The following is a 22,118-nucleotide window of genomic DNA, read 5'->3' on the forward strand; positions in this document are numbered from 1 at the left end:
TAAACTAGAATCTTTATGTGCAAAAAAGCAAACAGAAAATACCTAGGAATATCCTTATCAAGAAAGAGCCTGCAAAAACACAGAAAAGGCTTTTGTTAGTGCAGTTGCGGAACAAAAAAGTAAAGGAAAAAAGAGAGAAAAGCAAAAGAGAAAAAAGTATATAAAAAAGGACAAATTTGCTGTTAAGCAAAGTGAATCCAAGTGGACAATTAACAGAGAACTCCATGGGGCACAATTTGATAGACAGCTTACAATGACATGGGTCCCTCTCCTGAGACATTTAATTAAGGAAAATGCTGGGCACAGAAGGGATGGTGAACACCACCTCTATTAACACCTGTCTGCAGGTGACTCGGTACTGGAAATGGTAGGAAGCTGCTGTGGAGTGAAGGGAAAACCAAGTCAATTAGGTAACACATAAGCAGGACTGGGAAGAAGAGCAGCAGTGGCCCTTGTGGGCTACACATCCAATGAGCACGCCGGAATGGCTCTCACAGATAAATGTACATCACACACCCAAACTGCAGTCTCTAAGTTCAACTTCAAACATTAAACCTTAGGCAAACAGAACAAAAGCTCTCTTAACTAAATTCTACTTAGCAACTTGCCAAATTAACTTATGCTCTCTGTATTTCCTAATATAAAAAAGGATGTCCATTTTGCAGTGAGCATCCTAAACTAGTGGTATCTCATATGCCAGACAGTTGGCTTCTAAGAGCTGAGTATTGTGCTTATCAAGTATCAACAGTATTTGGTCCTGAACCTGTTTATACAGTTGTACTTATTATAATCATCTAACTTAATAAAATATTAGGCAAATCCATGAAACATGAGGGCAAAAGGAATTTTTGTTTAGTGTGAAACAAAACTAAGTTTAACTTTATTTATTTATTTATTTGGAGAGAGAGGTGTGAGCATGAGTGAGCAGGGGGAGGGGCAGAGAGACAGAATCCCAAACAGGCTCCATGGTCAGCACAGAGTCAGACACAGGGCTTGATCTCACGACCTGATCCAAAATCAAGAGTCAGATGCCCAACCGATTCCGAGCCACCCAGGCACCCCAAGTTGAATCTTTTTAAAAGATGTGATAATGCTGAGTTAAAAAACACCTGTTAAGTTTGGGTATGATCAGTGTAAAAAAAAGGGGGGGGGCAAATAATAAATTTTAATGATAAATGATAAAAAGTTTAAAGGATTTTGCATTTAGATTCTTCATAGGTTTCTAGTTCTTGTTCCACCCAACTAAAAACCAGATGATGAATTATGGGCATGGTTTTGCAAGAATAACAATCAGAAGTTCAATAAATGAGCCTACAATTTAAGGAAAGGCTTTGGCCCTACGGTAAGAGCTTGACAAGTTAATGTACGTTTATATAGCTTAAATTGTTTAAAGTGCGTATCTTTTTTTATTATACCTAACTTTAGCCAACTTTTTTGATTAATTAACTCTAAACTTCTCCTGTGAAAGAAGCTGCTTCTAACAAAAGCCAAATTAATCTACAGCATCCTACCCGTAGCTGGGTATGAATCAAAGGACTTTTGAAGGTTACTCTAATGCAGGCAACCAGCATTTGAACCAAACATCATTGTTCTGTGTATTTTGCTAAGTATTCTAGGGAAATTTAAGATGTATTTCTCATAGTTGCCAAGAAAATATGGTGAATGCCACCTGAATATCTGCTATCAACGTCCAGGTGGAGAGAATACCATGTGGGGTTAATGTTGACTTCAGAGAAACGGCATTCTTCACGATTCTGCCCAGGAATAGATCGGGCAGGGCCAGAGCATGCTTCTTTACCTCTGCCACCCCTCCCCTACCGGCACACCCTCAGATTCCTTCCCTCTCTCTCACAGTGCCTGCAGCTCCACCTACAGGCAAAAAGCACACAGACAGTTGCTTTTTTTCCCTCTTTCTATGCAAAACTGTAACGGAAAAAAATTAATCCTGGCCCAAACTTCTAATCCTGTTTCTGCTTTCTGTCTCCTTTTTCCTCTCCCTCTTTCAAACACAGATGTGAGCACGTTTTTCAGGAGCAGAGAGGGGTATATAGAAGTCCTCCTGTAATGCAAAGGCCACATCAGAACACAGAGCCAACCTCTGCTCCCCAGCCCTTGCCACATAAAGGAGTGGGGTCTGTGCACAGTGACTTAACTCCTTTCCTGGGGACAGAGGGGGGCCCCAAGAGATTTATCTCCAGTCGGACATGGGAAAGCAGACTGGCTATGGACTTTATGCACTGTCATCACTTGATTATAAAATGGAATTTTAAGGGAAACTAATTTAAAATTTAAAGTAAAATTCACTATTTATAGCAGACAACCTTGTTCAGAAGAGTTTATATGTATTAATTTATCACCTTTATGAGTAAATAAAAATGAAAAGCAAACACTGAGACCCCTGGAGCCTCTGCTGGCAGTGGCCAAAGCTAAACACAAGACGGTTCGCTATGCCTCGGAGGGCGTGTTTCCATGACACTCAGGACCAACAGACCTTTCTCCACAGCAACCCCTTCATAGGAAAACAGCTCAGCAACAATTAATTTGTACTTTTAAACCCTTGGGTAGCATGCTGCATTTTCTTTTTCTGTTCTTGTCTCTCAGACTCTGTTACATCTACTCTAACTCCACACAGGACAGAACATTTTCATTCTATACGGATAACTGATCCACATACACCGATCTCTATTTATTTATTTACTTTTGGAGAGCAGGGGTGCAGGGAGGAAAGGGATGTCTGAAGTGAGAAAGGAATATGTTTCTGCACCTGAACAGCAGTCACTGGGTGAAAAAGGAATCTAATGGGGGAGCATCAGCCCCCAGAGTGTGGACTCATCGGGCTGCATAGGGGCCCTCCCTACCTGCTGGAGTTGTGGGAGGACTTCAGGTACTTGGCGGAGATAATATTTAGAGAGAGGATGGCATCAACCGCAGCCTCATCCACCTCAGCCTTATTCCTGATCCGGCCTACAAGGAAGAATAAACAAACTAGGACAGGGGTACACTTAAAAACACAAGGGAGATTCATTAAGCCAAAGAGAAACTTTTAAACCCAGGTACCTTCAGGTGCTGGAAGGTCACGTGGCTCACCACTGAGTGGTCTCCCACAATACACGTCGCCTTCCACTTACTTCCCACATTTAGTCCACTGTGAAACCTGACAGACTCTGTTCAAAAAATTTCTCATATTCATCTCAACTTTAATTTCTGATACCACTGCCTGCTCACAAAGGTCATCCCCTTCCTGTCTGGAACACCGTGGTGGCCACGGCACTGGCCCCCCGGCTGCTCACCTCTCCCCCTCTCCAATCCACCCCGCGCTCACTTTACATAAACTTCTTTAGCCACCGCCTTCATTATACTACTTTCTTGTTCAAAATCCTACAACCGTTTTCAAATTAACACTAGGGGAATCCTAGGGGATGTATGGCATAGAGGTCAAGAGCACAGCTTAGGGAGCTGGACTGCCTGGGTTCAAATCTCAGCTTCAACACTTTCTGGCTGTGAGGCTTAGGCATATTGCTCAACCTCTGAGTCTTGGTTTCCTCCTCTGTGAGGTGGGATTAACAATTCTTCCCTCACATGATTGTTACAACCACGTTATATGTTTGTTATGTTATATTAAATAAACTAATATTTCTAGAGCATTCAGAAATGTACCTGTTACAGAGTAAGCACTACATAAATGTTCATTTAAAAAAAAAAAAAAAAAAAAAAAAAAGCTTGTAAACCACTGCCCTAGACAGTAGAGTGTAAAATCTCCCTTCTAAGGGTTCTTAGTCTAGTCCATAGATACTCAAAGAGTCTGTGTATAGAATTCAGGAGGTCTATGTGCTTAAATGGGAAAAAAAATTACAACTTTATTTTCATAAACTTCTGACTGAAATTTGGCATTTCCTTCAATTATGAAAGGCGAGGACAACCCACAGGAAAATCAGCAGTACCTGTGACTCTGTCCACAGTAGAAATCATAGAAGTTTTCATATCATACTAAGGTAAAATATCCTGACGTTCATTACACTCTGAATGATAGAAATCAGACCCACTGCTTCTTTAATGCATTTAATGCATTAATATAAATAACAGGTTTTTTTTTTAAGATTTTATTTATTTGACAGAGAGAGATCACAAGTAGGCAGACAGGCAGGCAGAGGGAGAGGGAGAAGCAGGCTCCCTGCTGAGCACGGAGCCTGATATGTGGCTCAATCCCAGGACCCTGGGATCATGACCTGAGCCGAAGGCAGACAGACACTTAACCGACTGAGCCACCCAGGTGCCCCTAAATCACAGTTTATATTATAAATCTGTTTAGTATTTGAGAAATTTCAGTACCACTAGTTCCCTTTGTAATCCTATGTACAGTTGACCCTTGAACAACAAGGGTGTTATTGGGTGTGAACTGCAAGGGCCACTTATACACAGATTTCTTTCGATAAATACAGTCACCATTGTAAATGTATTTTCTCTTCCCTCTTCCTCTTTTTTTTTTTTGAGAGAGCGCACATGCGTGAGCTGAGGGGAGCAGAGGGAGAGGGAGATAGAGAATCTTAAGCAGGCTCCAAGCCCAGCACACCTGACACGGGGCTCAATCTCACGACCCTGATATCATGACCTAAGCCAAAATCAAGAGTCAGACACTTAACCGACTGAGCCACCCAGGCGCCCCCTTACAATTTTCCTAATAACATTTTCTTTTCTCTAGCTTTTTAAGCATATAGTATATAACGCATATAACATACAAAATATGTGTTAATTGACTAAGTTATTGGGAAGGCTCTGGTCAACAGTGGGCTGTTAGCAGTTAAATTCTGGGGAGTCAAAAGTTAAAAGTGAATATTCAACTGTGCTTATTCTAACTTCATGTTGTTCAAGGGTCAACTGTACTTTATTTTCTACATTTAAAAACATAATTCTGAGGCTTCACCACTGTCAAAGGGGTTCATGGCAATAAAAGATTCAGAACCCTGCCTTAGACTCTAAAGCTTACATGGTTTAGTCAATTTTTTCTTTTCATCATGCAACCCTGGCCATGGGTTTCTAGCCATTTGCATTTTAGAGACGTTCCTGACTCTCTTACTCAAGATGTTTCTGTGTGTGGAGAACAAAACAAAAGAGATGAAAACGGATCCTTTTTGCTGTTAATTCTCAGCACAGATCTTTCTCACTTGCCCTCACACTTACTCATCAAACTGTTTTGTTATTTTTTTAAAAGTATATATATTTATTTAAGTACTCTCCACACCCAGGGTGGGGCTCGAACTCAGGACGTTGAGATGAAGAGTCGCACACTCCACCAACTGAGCCAGCCCGGTGCCCCAAACTGTTTTAAACATTCATAGGTTGTCTCCTCAACGAAACTGCAAGCTCACAACGAGCAGAAACTTCTCTTATGCCCTTTCTGAGCCTCTAGCACAGAACCATTCCCACCGTAACAGAGTAAAATAAAGATTGGTTGAATAACATATCCCTAATGATGGGGGCTGAGAAACAAGAGTAGTTTCAAACTACACATGTTCTCCACACTCTGTGTTTTCCAGTACTCCTTCCCCACATTCCCCACACTCCTCGAAAAAGCCTGGCTCCAACCTAAGCCGATGGAATGTACTCACCTACCACCAGCTCACGAACATCCTTCCAATGGAGTTCACTCCCCTTCTCGTGGATGATGGTCACTGTGATCCTTCGCTGGATGCCCTAGGTAACGGAGCAGGGTTGCAGTTTAGCTGGCACAATCTATGACTTCTGGACTGTATGGTGTAGGGCTGGGCAAGGAGAGGTCTGGAGAGAGGGGGAAACGCTGCCCCACTGTTACTCTAAACAAAGGGATTTAGGTCAGGGGATGAGGAAGAACCAGGTTCTGACATGGCTTTAAGAACAGATGACCAGATCATATGACCCAGAATATGAGACCCTCAGCTCCTATGCCCACCTGGGTTATAAGCATTTTTATTTTTAAGTAATCTCTACACCCAATGTTGGGCTTGAACTCACAACCCTGAGATCCAGAGTTACATGCTCCACAGATTGAGCCAGCCAGGTGTGCCAGTCAAGCACTGTTGAGCACTGACTGAATCTACCCTTGATTTACAAAAGGAGGACCTACATTTCATGGCCAGATTTTTAGTCCACTGCAACTTCCATCCTCTATCTCCATTAAGAACTTTCAACTGTGAAAGCACAGTTTCCAAACATGAAAACTGTATATAAGAAAATAAAATTGTTTAAAATGACATGGGAGCTGCACAAATTATAATAATTGAATAAAACAAAGTCTTTTTCAAAATAGGTCCTCTAAAATATATTTATATATTTAAGCAAGGGTATAATATAAGCCAAGGTCTGAGGAAGAAACATTAAAAAACAAACATACAAAAAAAGAAAAAAAAAAGAAGGACAAGGTCTCTTCAATCCCCAAATCCACTTAAAATGAAGAGGAAAAGCAGAGAGACAGAAAGAGCTCTGTATCCGTCCTTCCTAGGCCCTCTCTGGCTCCCTCGTTAGTACCTGATGGAGCAAAAACGTCCCCTGGCAGGGCAAGCCTGCTGTGTGGTCAACCACAGCTGGGATGTACCTATAAAAATAGAAATGCACGAGAAGGCAGTTAGATGGGATGCTTGTGCTGAGTGCCACCTCATCCGCAAGGTCCTCCCTGTCGCTACAGCCCCCATGGTCTCTGTTTCCCGTCTTCCTCACCATCTGGGCACTTCATCACATACTCATTTGCATTTAATAAACCTTTTCACTTATCCACACCACATCACCCTCACTAGACCAAAGTGCTCACAGCACGGTAACATCCTTTGGCTCCATCCCATCCTCCTGCATGACAGATACTCCATAAATAAATGTACAACTGCAACAGGAGGTGTCAGGAGGGAAGAAAGGGATCGTTTCAGATTCTAGGTAGTGTTTAAGAATCAGAAAGCAATGAACTCAGTAGACACTATTACCACTGTAACTATGTCTCCCTCATAATGCAAGTTATAAACACATTATAGATCTGTCTACGGAAAGTACAATTTCTTAAAGCAATGTCACTATTGACAATTAAATACAGGACTGATGCAGCCATACTCTCACACAGAGTAGGAACTCAAAAAATTTCCATGGAGCTGATCATGATGGCCGTACTCAGCATTATAAACAGAGGATCATCAGGGTAACATTTATTCCCTACCCCTTACATGAACTGATAAAGCCCCTTGCCTCTGTTTCGGAATGGGATCTTTTCTGTGTGTTTTTCCAAGAGCATTTTAGAGACAACTGTGAACAACAATTATTTTCACCACTTACTCTAACACAGCTCACCCAGAGAAAGTAAGCTGATGTTGATTATTTTGATCTAGGTCAACAATCCTCAACTGGGGGTGATTTGCAATGTCTGAAGACATTTGTGGTTGGCACACTGGAGGGCCGGTGTTACTGGCATCTTGTGGGTAGAGGCCAGGGATGCGGCTCAATATCCTATAGGACAGCCCCCCCATGACAAAGGGTTATCCAGCCCAAAACAGTGCCGAGGTTGAGAAGCCCTGGTCTAAAGAATCATTCTGCCCCCAATCCTCTCACTGAGATTATTAAGGTTAAAGTCCTGACTATATTATGTGCAATATGCTTCTGACTCCCTTTGCTTTGCTGCTGACGGAATCCACTCTGTAAGTTTTCCTTCCTCATACAAACTGCCAGTCTCCGTGTTCTTGGCTGTTGCTAATAAGAAGGCAAATTATTATTCTGGACAGTCACTTCTTTGACAAACATCTAATTCAAAGAATAATGCCACCACCACCAAAAATTCAATTCAAAACTGGAATTCAACAGTGACAATGATTCTTTAACCTGAATAAGAGGCGACTCAAAATTACATTTTTTTTTATTTTGAAAAACAGCCTTTGTTTAAAAATTTAGAAAGTTGGACTTACTCTCCTGTAGGCTCCAGTTCACTGATCTCAAACCAAACCAGAAGATCATACTTGCTCATGCTCTGGCCAAGGCTGGTTTTGCTCATGGTGTTTAACTTGGTGGCTGGAACTTTTAAAAGTTTTTAGAAAATATCAAAATATGGTCCCAGTCTACTTAGTAAAAGCATAAGCTCTTCAAGGACACACTTGGGAAAGGTAACAAGAGTCGGGGTGAGATTTCAACATAGAAGACCTAGATAAACGTCACCATCAACAACATCAGTGCCTCTAAATTCAGAGAACTGGGAAAATGGAGAGTTGGAATTTTTCTCCCTCTCACCAAACAGTATATCTAATAACAAGAAAACAGATTTTGTGCAGAGTAAATGTGCTCATAAAACCATTCAAAAACCTTCCTTAGACTCTCCTATTCTGTGGCATGTTGAGCATGGAAATGATGTGGGAGAGACAGTGTGGGCAGAGCCTCACACCTCACAGGGTCTCCTCAAAGCTGGAGTGCATGAGGGAAGACCCATGCTCCAGCCCAGTGGTTCCCAAACCTCCCTGCACATGGGATCTTTAAGCAGAGCCCAGGCAATTAAATGACAATCTCTATGGGTGGGACCCAGTCCTCTGAGAGGACTGAAACCCTTTCAGATGATTCCAATGTGCCCATTCTCTGCTCAGAACCTGGGACCACTGGAATGGGAATCCATTGACTTGGGATCTACTACTATTCAACCGCTGACTACTAGGCGACTTTGGTTGAGTCGCTTAATCTCTGGAAGTAGGTCTCCTCATCTACAAAAAGTAAATTAGAATATTTAGCCTGCAATCTTGAACAGGTATCATGATGACCCACTGACACGAGGGATCTGGAAGGGCCTCATGACTCACACAGCCCTAGTCAAATGTTAGCCTATTTGCACTATTCACTCCAGCTGAATTCCACATGAGCTGGTGCTGCTAGTCAAGAAAAAATTAGTGTCATTGATTCTGGCGGTCATCTGAGGGCCAAAAAGCAAAATCAGAAGTATTAAAAACAAACAAACAAAAAAACCCCAACCCACCCACTGGTAAAAATCTTTAAAATTAAAGAACCATTGCAGAGAATCCAAGTGAACAAACATAAGGAGATTCCACAACCCCTCCCCCCACCAGGGTGATGTGAAAGAGGCTCAAGGAGAGAAGGTGTGTCCTCACATCTCTCCCAAGGAAACATATTCTTGCCAATGTGCTAGACCCTAGATCCAGTTCAAGCAGCAAACAGCAATGCCAGTATTTCCTACACAGAGAGCCAGGCTTTAGGCTAAGCCCCTGAGGATGGTTCTACACCTAAGGCAGAGCTAAGTCAGCTACTAACCATCTCGTTTGGGTGCCCTCTCACTCTGGCAGCCTGGCACTGGCAGAGAGAGAAAAGACGGCCCTGGGTCCGCCCCATCCTGGAAGGTGGCAACAGCGGAGGAAGCAAGTGCGTTGGCATGCTCAGAAAACGCGTCCAACACATGCACATTCACATAGTCAGCTATGAGAAATCGAACCAGTTCAATCTTTCTCTCATGGTCTGAAGGCCGGATGGAGAGCAGGAATACAGAGGTGGACAAGTACAGGGTAGGGGGGGAAGGTGGCAAGTGGGCAATGAGGAAAAAGGATGAAAATAAAGAAAAAGCAAAACAAGATGAATGAACATGCAGAATACATTTGGTACGCAAAGAAATGCCCAGTCACCCAACAGTTAGAAGGAGTTACATATAAAGCAGAGAGATTTAGGAACAGGTATCGTGATGACCCACTGACACGAGGGATCTAGAGGGGCCTCATGACTCACACAGCCCTAGTCAAATGTTAGCCTATTTGCACTATTCACTTCAGCTGAATTCCACATGAGCTGGTGCTGCTCAAGAAAAAATTAGTGTCACTGATTCTGGCGGTCATCTGAGGGCCAAAAAGCAAAATCAGAAGTATTAAAAACAAACAAAAAAACCCCAACCCACCTACTGGTAAAAATCTTTAAAATTAAAGAACCATTGCTTATGGTTCTTTAGGGAGCTTATCAAAATCTGCGATAAGAAGACCAGAAAGTTGGCAGGGAAGGAGCCCTATCGTTTCTTACTTCTTATTTAAATCAGGAACCAAGAATTCCAGTTCCTGCTAGACACGGGAATATGGAAGGATACACAGGAGTGGAGTGGGCATGTAAAAATGGTTTCTGTCTGAAAAGCCATCCGAATAAGAGCCCCGTCACCCAGAGAAGGGCTCACCTGGCTTGGAGAGCGGCATGGGCGGAGGGAAGAAGCGACGAGATGGCTGAGGCGGGCTGCAAAGGAAGGAAACAAAGTTCAAGGCTGAGAAAGGGTCTCATGTTGACATTAATGGCATGTTTAAATCCCCTCTAGAAACAGATCATTTGCACTTTCAGATAAGGCATAATATCAGACACCAGACATAATCCCACATAGTCAAACTGAGGCTCAGATATTTTAATGAAAGTCCCCTGTGGGTCCTAGCTAATAAGTGAAATATGAGAAATTTTCTGTTAACACTGACACTCTGCCATCACCCAGAAGCCCCCGTCGTTGCTCTCTTCACCAACTGTGATGTCTCCACTTATAGCTCATGCTTCCTGAAGTTCTGGGTAGTGAGGAACAATTACACACAATCCTTGTGTCTTATCACCTCACTTTCTATCCTGTTCAAAGTCTCTTCCTACAAAAGAGATGGTACGCCAGGTTAGCTGGGCAAAATTCAACGTGCTTTACCTATAGTTAGTGGTTCCGTGGCTTAGAAAAAAGGTGGTGATGTTTCTAAAGAGGGAACATCAGGTAACAGAGAAAACTGTTCTTCAGTTATCTTAATCCCTTAAAAGATTTCTTCCTTCCGGACAAGTGGCAGTAAGAGTAACAAGAGCAACAACAGAATCTTTGCTTATCTGGTTCAAACCTGTTAAGTTCCTGTCCTTGCAGATGAAGTGGGTGCTGCTGATAATGCCCGAAGACTTCAAATACTATCGGTTTGGTTTTGATATAGTCCACAAATGATTCAGTGACCTCCACTGCAATCTAATAAGGAATAAAGCCAAGCTAGATTAGGGAAAAATTTACTATAACAAACACACATGTTTGCTGCAATCAGAATTTTAGCACTTTTGAGGAGCCAGTATGAGCTGGGTATTTGACTCAGCAGGCCTCCCACACCAAGACAGGGGCTCCTCCCTGGTTTTCATTCTAAAGCAACTTCACCAAGCTCCAGGCCTTCAAGACCTTCCATCATCTGCCCCACCTGCTGCCCTTCACACACTTACTGTCTGGGCACAAATTCACCTGCTGCTCCTCTTGCCTGTGCTTCGCTCCCCTGTGGTGCCTGGGGACTGGACCAGGCAACAGCTCTGCCTGGAAGGCCTGCCCCCATCTCTGTACTTCTAAGTCATTTCCATACTTCAAGGCCCCCATTTAATAGTAACAACAGTGAGAAAAACATGACTGTTGACCAGGCACCAGGTACAATACCAAGTTTGACCCACCTTTTCTTATTACACTATATGCTTCAGGAAGTTCCCCACCTTTCTCCACCCAACATAACTTAAATTAATGGAAATTTCCATTAATGGAAATAACCTTCCCTTCTTTCTACTCCCTTTGCATTTAAGGAATACCTTTCTGGATCGTGTGCTACTGCTGTTTAAATATTCATTTTATTTCCCCTAAGCTCTTCGGGGGCATGATCCTCTGTGATTCATCCTTACTCCCCAGACATGTCAGGCACAGTCCTTGTGCACATTATCCCAGTGAGTATTTATCAGATACGTGCATGCTTATATTCATGCAATTAAACCTAAAAAAGAAAAGTTTTGTGTTTGCTATTCCATTTTCAGTGTTGTCCTTTCTGCCTGCACTTTAGATAGTGGATATGGTTAGCAAGAGAATTAGAGTGTTTCATGTCATGGTGAAGATCCTGGATACCAGAGCCACATTGCTCTGGGCTTAAACCCCATCTCCGCCTCTTCCTAACTCTGTCCCCCTGGTGAGTGACTTTAACTGTTCTGTGCCTGTTATCTCAGCTGTCATATGGGGGTTATGAGGGTCTATACTATAAAGGTAAGGAGTAAATGAATGAAGACACAAAAAAGGCATTTGGAACAGTGACTGACACGAAATAAGCTCTCAAAGAATGTTAGCTATTGTGATGAGGATGATGACTTTGAACAGAGTTTGGGTGACCCTTCCTAGAAGAGACGGAAGGCCAGTTGTCTTATTCCACAAATGAGAGCTCTAAGGGGCAGTCATGGATTCATCATACTATCAGCTGCAAGGAAAAGAGACTGAATCTTAATTTAGCTACAAAAGATCATTTTAATTTTTTCTACAACGGAGCAATCTAAGTATCTTATAGTTTAAAGGACAATACATTAACTTTAACAAAACTCATATTAAATGCACTTATTTTTCTAGGATGGAAACACTAAAACCAACTCACTGCATTCAAACTGATGGAACATTTTATTGGCAGCCCAACCCCCACACACTCATGGGGCCCACTGTAACTCCGAGAAGGCTGGCCACTCAGTCCACTGAGGATTACCTCACCGCTCTGGCCACTCCCTCCATTGTCTATTTTCACCACAAAGCAGCTTGGATAATCCTCCTTCCAGGGCTGAGAAAGCCAAAGGCCACCCACACAGGATGACTGCCTAACACTGGCCTCTCAGACAGCCCCCAGACCTGCAATGCGTTTGGCAAAAACGTCCATGTCACTTACATTCTGCACGTGATAAAAGCCCAGAGGACTTCCTCTGCCGTTGTTTTTGAGGGGTTCAGTGGAGAATGCTTCGTCATGGCGATGCAAAAAGCTTAATTAAAAAAATAAGACACATGAACTTCGCATTACACAATTTCATCAAGATCTATGTTTTAAGAACCTGACTTGGAGGGGTGCTTGGGTGGCTTAGTCAGTTAAAACGTCTGACTCTTGATTTCAGCTCAGGTCATGATCTCGGGGTCGTGAGACAGAGGCCTGAGCTGGGCAGGGAGACTGCTTAAGAGTCTCTCTTTCTCTCCTTCTGTCCCCTCCGACCACCCCGCTTAAAAAAAAAAAAAAAGAACCTGACTTGGAAAGAAGCAGCCTACTTAAGCACAGTCTTTAACTGAACCAAGTAATTTGTAGTTCCTTGTAATAATACATTTTCCATTATCACTCAAACAGCATTTTAGATTTTATTTCAAAAATGACTGAAAGATAACTGACCCTGACCACTTAGCTATGTGGACACATATGCAAGAGTATCTCAGAGAGCATCAAGAGTGAATTCAGTGAATTCCTGTTTCTTTGTAGGAACATTTTTTACTGAGAATAAAAATTATGAAATCATTTTGTGCAGAAAAGATCTGGCAGATTCAAGCTTCCATAAGGTAGTATGAAAGCCTGTTAGTGTTCTTGCCTAGGAGAGTCTCTGATGACCTGCAAAGATTAGATTTAAATGTCACCTCTTCCAGGAAGTCTTCCCTAACTCACCCAAACAGTTGTGTCTTCCCACAGCACCAGGGACCCATTTCTCTTCAATAGCAATGGTTTCACTCCTTTTTTTTTTTTAAAGATTTTATTTATTTATTTGACAGAGAGAGACACAGCGAGAGAGGGAACACAAGCAGGGGGAGTAGGAAAGAGAGAAGCAGGCTTCCCGCCGAGCAGGGAGCCCGATGCGGGGCTCGATCCCAGGACCCTGAGATCATGACCTGAGCTGAAGGCAGTCACTTAACCAACTGAGCCACCCAGGCGCCCCGCAATGGTTTCACTTTATGATAATGTATTTATATGCCTGTCTCCCCGAAAGACAGCGAGTATCTCCTATAGTTCTCCAGATATAGAAGATACTTCTGAGATACTTGTGAGGCAACAGACTATGTTTATTTATTCTCACAGATAGTGAGTTTTTACTTCTCTCTCCCTCCCTATTAGTCTGAAATAAACAGAAGTAGAAAATTAAAGAATACTGAATACAAAGATTTACTCCCAGACAGAAATATCCATCAGAAGGACATCCCACACCCCACAAGAGAAAAGGGGGAAAAAGGGAATACTTTGCATAGGGTAGAGAAACCAGGATTATGAACTCCCTGTCTTCCAAATCAGTTCACTGAGTCTGAGGACAGTGGAGTGCTCTTGTCCCACATTCCCCATCCCAGATGCCACCTGTTATGAGCACCGAAGCAGTCTGTACTACACGTACCTTCTATTTGCTTTCTTTCCTCTCATTCTTCTTACCCCCCGCCCCCCTCCTTTTTATTCTTTTTTTTTTTCTTCAAGATTTTATTTATTTGAGAGAGGGAGAGAGCTCATGAGAGAGCACGACCCAAGCTGAAGGCCGACGTTCAACCGACTGAGCCACCCAGGTGCCCCTCTCCTTCTTGTTATTTCTTACTCTTTTTTTTCCTCTCCAGACCATAAGCTGTTTATGCCGGGGGCATTACTTGATTTGTGATCTACACTCCTCCAATGCTCTGCTTAGAGCAGGTACAAATATCCTGGGGTTCCACAATGGTGATGCATGAAATCATTCATACTGCCCGACAGCTGCGTCTTCTCTACACAGGCCAGATGAGAGTTTGTAAAAGCTCAAGAAGAATCTGGCCCTTCTTTCAATATGAGTCAACATTCCGTCTTTTTTTTTTTTTTTTTAAAGATTTTATTTATTTATTTGACAGAGACACAGCGAGAGAGGGAACACAAGCAGGGGGAGTGGGAAAGGGAGAAGCAGGCTTCCCGCCGAGCAGGGAGCCCGATGTGGGACTCGATCCCAGAATCCTGGGATCATGACCTGAGCCGAAGGCAGACTCTTAACGACTGAGCCACCCAGGCGCCCTCAACATTCCGTCTTCTCCACAGCTGACACCAGGTGGAGATGCTGCTCTCTTGCTGGAGATTTTAGGACAAAAGATCAACGTAACATTACTGGCATTTCACATGCCAGTTAACCAAGTAGGTCTTTTCCATAAAATATTTCAGTTGCAGGGCGCCTGGGTGGCTCAGTCGGTTAAGCCTTCAGCTCAGGTAATGATCTCGGGGTCCTGGGATTGAGCCCCACGTTAGGTTCCCTGCTCAGTGGGGAGTCTGCTTCTCCCCTTCCCTCTGCCCCTCCCCCCTGCTCATTCCCTCTCTCTCAAATAAATAAAATCTTTAAAAAAATATTTCAGTTGCCTAACTGGTATAATAATGAAAGCTCAAAGCAACTGGATCATCTAGCCAACTCCATCCCCCAACGTTAACTTAGGGCTGCTAGTGAAAACACACTGAATGGGCAAAATCAACACTGGATAGATAATACTTCAACAACAACTGTGAGTCATAGCAAATTATATTATTGGCTTACTATGCAGTAATCACATTTGATTCGGGACTTGGCTAAAATCTCCATAAAGGCAGTGCTTTGACAACTGTATTAGGACCCCTAGAAGGCAGAGAGGCACATTCTGAGAGGGATGGCAGAACTCTAGAGCAACCTCCTGGTGGCGCCAGGGGCCAACTGCAGACTTCAGGAAGGAGGCTCGTGAGACAGCACTCTCTTGTACTGTGGCCCTTCATAAGTACTAAAGAGATCCACTGATGTCTGGAGGTATTAAAACTTAAGACTGTCAATAAAAGTGTTTTCCAAGGGGGGGGTCATGAGAAGAAAAACTCCAGAGTTCCAGAGGGTTATAGGATAGAAAGAGCTTGTAAGTGGCTAAGGAATGAAACCTGTCATATCTTTTCTACATACTATTCTTCAGTTGACGTGGAATTTTACTCTAATTTATTTGTTCCCCCCCCCCCCCCCAAGTATTGAACAGGCACAATTGGTAGCTGGATAATTCATGGCCTTCAGACTTGTTTATTAGTAAGATATTTCCCCATGAAGAGCATTAAAAAGATGAATAAACAGGCTAATCTACATCCGATCCTATATTTCCAGCAGAGGAGGACAGGCCACAGTGTCCAGATACAGAAGATACTCCTGAAATATCTGTGTGGTCAAAATGGCAATACCAGACTGCTTCCTGTTGCTTTTTCGGCAGAGACAGTACAGAAAGAAATGCAAATGCTTGGTAAAGCAGTTGACAAAGACCAACTTACACCAAATTACTCCCCATATAAACCTCTTAGCAGGATACATGGTCACACTCCTCCCCACAGCAAATTCTATTTCATAACATTTTAGGTTTCTGGTTCTTATTCCCCCCTGGAGTGAAGAAAGCTGTTTTATTTCGGAAACTGGTAGTAGTTTCCCTCTTGAGAGTGTTAACACCTCACGTATGATAAGTAAAGCACTGGGTGGTGCACAAAGGATGTCACCTGGGTCAACAGCTAGGTAGGCAGGCAGAGGTGGGCTTACTTGAACTGACAGAAGATATCTGCATACTCGGGGAGGATCCCACTGGCCTGTAGCACAGTTACTCGGAAAGTGAAGGCACTGCCCAGTTTCAGGTGGTTGCCGATCTCTTCAGAAAACCCTTCCATGACCATCTTACCATCCAGCAAAGTGCCTGACTTCAAATCTAAAGAGGGTCAAATGAACACACATATGGTTCAAATATGGCACAGAACACCTTTCAAAGAGGAGAGAGGAGGGCATTCTTTCCATTCCTAGTTGATGAAAGCAACTATCTCCCTTGACGGTGGTCAATATTTTGCCCTCTTTGAGAATGTCCCCAGTCCCCCCAGTCACAGTAAACTCTGTCTACGTACCTAAGTCATTCATTCGATTGATTTCTTCTGGAGGAGTGATGACCTCAGAACTCTGACCCTGTCCTTCCACAATCCTCAGTTCCTCCAAGGATAGACCAGAACGAGTCATTGCAACTGAAGAAAAGTCATTCTGAAAACAAGGCAGGAACAGGTAGATGATCAAGTAGCACAACAGCTTATTTCTCTCAATCTCCTTACTTAATGTCTATTTGCCCAACAAGCAACAGTGACTGGAAAATTATGTGGATTAAGAGCTGCCTGAGAAAAGGCAATACAATAAAATATAAGTAAGGACCTTTACCTCTGTAATTGTTAGACATGCCCTGTGTTCTATGGAATGAGCCCATAGTTATCTGTCTTTTGTAGTTCTAGGTAGAAGAATTGTTTCCTAGTGAACGTCCTCCTTATAAACCTGTCTTCTACTTTCTCCTTCTATGAGTTTTTCTCTCCCTGTAAGGCTTCTCACCTGATTAAAGTACTCGTTATCAAAAGATATTTTAGCTGTTCCTGATTGTCGAATTCCGGAACCATAATCAGGAGCTTCTTCATCCGCTAAGTAGAAAACAACAACAAAAAAGAGAAGGATCAAATGAGACTACATATGGCCCAGATGAATGGCTCTTGTTGGATCATGAGATAAACAGGAAAGTAGCGGAGTGTTCCGGTTCGAGGACTTTAGTAAAAGGAGATGCTAAAGAACAATCTTTTGCTTCAGAAAGGAAAAGCCAGAAGCAGCAAAGTCACAGGGGCTGCTCCCAACTCTACTCAGGTATATTTACCAACCTGCTTAGCTCAAATGAGACTAGTTAATAAAAAATTGGTTTTATTCTTGCTATTGTTCAAATGTATACCTAGAAACACTGATCCTCACTTGGCAAGATGATGCTCAATACCACCCAACAAATATTTGAAGGTACTCGACTGTACTTGCACAAACTTCCATAAACTCAACCCTGGTGATCGTGCCACAGATTTCCACAGGGAACAGCTGAGAGGTCACTCCATACCGTATGGCATTTGGAAATTAAAAGAGAAAAATTACAGGAAATGGCCACATTCTTTCCTCAGAATGTAGGCTGGATCATGGAGAAGTGTAAAATATCAGAATCTTGATCCATAAACAACAAAACAGTAAAGGACAGAAATGTCTGGTACAAGTTCCATGAGAGAAAATTAAGCAAGAAAAAGTCCTGAATATCTTTTGTTACTTCTGAAGCAGTTTTATAAAAGACTTCCGTAAGAGTTGTTCTTTATGTTAAAGGAAATCCCTTCATCCCATTACTCCAAAATAGCTGTGGCCCAGACTAAACAGAATCTATTTATGATACTGGGGAATAATAACTAAAAGGAAGCAATAAAAGCTTTCTCCACGACAGACAAGCCATCATGCAAAAGAACTGGCCTGCTTTGTCCCTAGGCAAAGAATCCAAAGCTCTCACCCGGAAGAGGGTCACCTACCTGCAATGGCCTGCACAGCCACACGTAGAAATCCCCGCACTTCACCTTTCTCACTGACAATGGCCACCCTATGAATCAGGGGCACAGGATACAGCAGGTTGCTCAGGTAAACAAATGCCCTAGAGACAGAAACCGGGAGACAAACATCTGAGCACCCTGCAGACAGAGAAGCTGGCTTTCAGATTTCCAGAGAATACCTTCAGGGTTTCTGGGCCCTGTCTTAAGGCCACCTTTCTGTTCTGCACTACCAGACTGCTTCCTGTTGCTTTTTTGGCAGAGACAATACAGAAAGAAATGCAAATGCTTGGTAAAGCAGTCGACAAAGACCAACTTACACCAAATTACTCTCTATAAAAATAACCAGTTAAAAAACAAAATGACTAGTGTAGATAGAAGAGTAACAATTGGAAATAGACTTTCAAGATGACTGTCCTATGGATACTGCTAAGGGTGGAGAAAAGGGAACCCACTAAAGAACTTAACCTTTTAACATAATGGCGTTTTATTTCTGCCAAGAGATAAAACAGAAATCAGGAGACAAAAAAGGCAGGAGATGTGCCTGAAATACAGTTAATAACTCTAAAATAGATTTCAAGTCACAGCATTATGGAAATGCTCTAGGAAATGACTATTATTTTCAGGCAAGTGACTGACACATACGAGCAGAGAGGTTTTGTAGCCAGAAGTTTCTGAGTAACAAGCTTATAGGAGACTCTGGCTGGACACGGAGACAAATATCCAGGAAGAAAAAGATAGCTCATCCCTAAAGGACTTCTTTTGTTCCTGGAGTCCAAAACTTAACTCAGAAATGGAAACACAAAAGGGAAGTTATAGACCTAATATCGTCTATTTCAAACAAACTAGCAGACTCCCATCACATTTGTACTCTTTTTACTTCTTTCATTATTTTGTATCTTTTTTTTTTTTTTTAACAATAAAAAGGTCATCACAAAGCTTAGGTATGTTCATTCCAATTAGTGGATGTGATACAGAATCTAGTTCCGACTGTTACTCTTGTCTTCCCACTGGGTATATGCTGATCTTTGAACACAAGGCAAGACAAAGAGTAAACATTTGCACCAAGAAATCAAACATAACTGAACGTGACACATATGCCTGTCTGCTTCTTTTCCTGTTCTGAATCTACATTAGAACAAAGAGAAATGGGAAGATGGAGTGGATTTGTGGGATTTCAACTCAAAGTAATGAAAAAAATACTGAAAACAGACAAAATACACCACAGAAAAACATGTTAATAAAACTTTAAGAACATAAATGAAATGTGAATGAAAAGCATAACAAAAATAACTGTAAGTAAAACACTGAATCAGATCAAATGAAGTCTACTTCCCTTTCAGTCTGCTCCAAAGGTAGGGAAGGAAATGCTAAGAAACAGAGGGTTAAAGCTTTGTTGCATAAAAATTAAAAAATGAAAAGTCTTCCAAAAAGGATTACAAACAAGACTCTCAAAAATCAGCTACTGTGACAGAGTTTAAAGACTAAGAATTTGGCATACAGTACCAAACAGACTGCTTCACTTCCCAAGTCAGCACCATACAGACCACCTTTGTCTCTTAATGGTATTCCAGCCACACGTGCTCACTTTCAATGCCTCACCATTACAGAGTCACCGCACATACTTGTCCCCTGCGTGGAGTCCTCCCTGAACTCTACTACCCACCCTCACGCCTCTGATTTCATATCTGCAGGTCTTATTCTGAACACTCTCATGACAGGCTCCCCCAGTGTTAAGTGATCTCAGTAACATACATGATTCCATCATTGTTATGATTTTCATTTATGTGACTGTTTAATTTGTCTGTCTCACCCACCAGACTGCAAACCCGGGAGAGCAGGAATCATGTCTGATTTTGCTTGCCACTGTCTACAGAGGGTCTGGCATATTTATTGAGTAAATACACTCAACATTCAATCAACATGATTGAGCATGTATGTACACACGTGAACAGAAAATGATTTGTCCTCTATCTTTAAGTAGAAGTGGAACATTTTCCAGAAAAATGGGTTACAACAGAGGTAGAGAAGCAAAGCCATCCAACTTTATATACTAGGTTGATTTTTCTAAGATATACTCAAGATGGATATTAACTATAGAGAACATGTTTAGGTTCCTAACTATACTTAATTTGTATAGTTGTTTTTATACTTACACCAGGAATGCCTGTTTCTAATTTTCAAAAAGCTTCCCACTTGAAGGCATTGCATATCATGTTCACACACGCATTACAACAAAGTACTGTTTGAGCACACATTAAAGACAAGAATCTCCTTTCCACCTATGGCAATGGTTATTCCAAAGGTGAAAGGACAGAAAGTATTCTTGTGTATTTCCCGTCTTAGAAAAGAGTCTTCTGTGATTCTCCGGCTATGCAACTGCACGGTCACTAGCCAGCTCTCCCTGTCCTGTTATCAGAAGACAGCCTTAGCCCAAAGTCAATGCCGTAGAAGTTCTCCTCTGAAGTTTTTTAAGCTGGAATTTTTATAAATACTCTGCATTCTTGAGAGTCCTTATACTTTGACCTAGCAGACTGAAGGAGAACAGGAATGAGAGAGGGGAAGATGTAAAGGGTATATTAGCATAAGTTCTGTGAAGTTACATCAAAAGGGAAACAAATTTGGTCAACATAAAGATAAGACAAATCAGCCTAATTATGGTTCTAGTTAAAGAACACAATGTCGGTTCAGACTTAGATGTCAGGATAACCATCTTTTGCCCCCTTTTAACCCAGAAGACTAGCTTAAATATTTTACATTTCATCCCAAATTATGATGGATGGTTCATAACATCCCAGCATGCCATAAGAGAATAGCTAAAGGGACAAGCTCTTTTCATTTTCATATAAAAATTCACCAGAGGCAGCCAAGGCCAAGAAACAAAACCTACAAATGGAATTTCACAAGAAACTGGAAAATTTTACAAGTGAATTGTATTTGCAATTATGTGCCAATATGGGAAATCCAATCCTGTGAAATCACAAAAACAGGAAAGAAGTCACTTCTCTTACACATACAATGACCACTAATATCTGGGTGATGTTGCATAGTTATCAGTTTTGATTGTAGATGAGAAATGTAGTCAAGGGCGAAAAGTAAAGAGCTATCCTTCATTTTACTGATGGCCATGATTTCACCTCCTCCACTAACCTCTTCCTCGCAAGTTAAAGTTAAGTTTTGGAACCTGGGAAGCCGAACATATGGAAATTACTTGAAAATCAAAGCAGAGCTGATTGCTTTATACCTACACTTAATCTGATATGATTAAAATGAATAAAACAAGAGAGAAAATAATGCATGTATCTTAAGCCAGTGAATGTCCATATTAAGTGGGATTCTGACGTAAGTTCTCCATACAAATGACTCAAAATACAAATGCTTTGGAGAACTCTTAACCAGGATATTCACTTTGCTAGTGTGGATGACAGAATCTGACAGATAAAAAAGATCTTTAAGGCTCTCTGCTTTCCTACCTAACTCCTCATTTATACTTGAGAACCTGACAGGCCTCAGTTTCAGCTGAGCGGACGTTAGGCCTCAGACATCTCTTAGGGTCAGTGTTCTTCCCGATGTGCCATGTAAGATGAAGCTACATAGTCCTCCCTGTGCAATGGTGATAACACAGACGAGCAGCATTAGAAGCTGCGCAACTGGCACCAGGACCAAGCAGTTTATGAACAGAAACTTGGTTCTAACTTCCAACCTTTTTAGAATACACAGCCATAAAATAAGAAAAAGCACTATGGTCCCATTATTTGTACATAGAACTACTGTTCTCAGTTTTAATATAAATCAGCTTCTCCGAAATTCTAAGCATCTGTTCCTGGCAATACACCAACAGAAAACAATATTCATGGCTGCACAATCCCTTAATGTTTATTCATGGAAAAACTGAATAGATGTCCCTCCGGTATCATAAAACCCTGAGACTGTCTAATATTAAATTACAACCCATGGTCATAATTGAGGCTTTCATGTCTATCAGAGATCTTGCCTTTCCCTCTTTCCACCACAGTGATCATATGCTACCGTAGTTAT

At 42.0% G+C, this 22,118-nt stretch overlaps 1 protein-coding gene across 6 annotated transcripts in view; it reads right to left on the reverse strand.

Moving 5' to 3' along the window:
- KIF1B (kinesin family member 1B) overlaps positions 1 to 22,118 on the reverse strand; it is a 142,535-nt gene that overhangs the window by 16,194 nt on the left and 104,223 nt on the right. For all 6 annotated transcript variants that reach the window (XM_045898724.3, XM_045898727.3, XM_045898728.3 and 3 more), the window contains 11 exons: positions 18,066 to 18,184; positions 17,074 to 17,159; positions 16,608 to 16,737; positions 16,255 to 16,417; positions 12,648 to 12,738; positions 10,833 to 10,951; positions 10,154 to 10,209; positions 7,914 to 8,022; positions 6,502 to 6,568; positions 5,607 to 5,691; positions 2,859 to 2,964 (listed from right to left, as the gene is read on the reverse strand). In XM_045898724.3, coding sequence (XP_045754680.2) covers positions 2,859 to 2,964; positions 5,607 to 5,691; positions 6,502 to 6,568; positions 7,914 to 8,022; positions 10,154 to 10,209; positions 10,833 to 10,951; positions 12,648 to 12,738; positions 16,255 to 16,417; positions 16,608 to 16,737; positions 17,074 to 17,159; positions 18,066 to 18,184 — 1,131 coding nt within the window. The remainder of the gene's footprint in view (positions 1 to 2,858; positions 2,965 to 5,606; positions 5,692 to 6,501; positions 6,569 to 7,913; positions 8,023 to 10,153; positions 10,210 to 10,832; positions 10,952 to 12,647; positions 12,739 to 16,254; positions 16,418 to 16,607; positions 16,738 to 17,073; positions 17,160 to 18,065; positions 18,185 to 22,118) is intronic.

This window comes from Mirounga angustirostris, unplaced genomic scaffold, assembly GCF_029215605.1.
Source record: "Mirounga angustirostris isolate CCGP_5_RB_7025 unplaced genomic scaffold, mMirAng1.0.hap1 SCAF_4, whole genome shotgun sequence".
In the NCBI taxonomy this organism is placed as follows: domain Eukaryota; kingdom Metazoa; phylum Chordata; class Mammalia; order Carnivora; family Phocidae; genus Mirounga; species Mirounga angustirostris.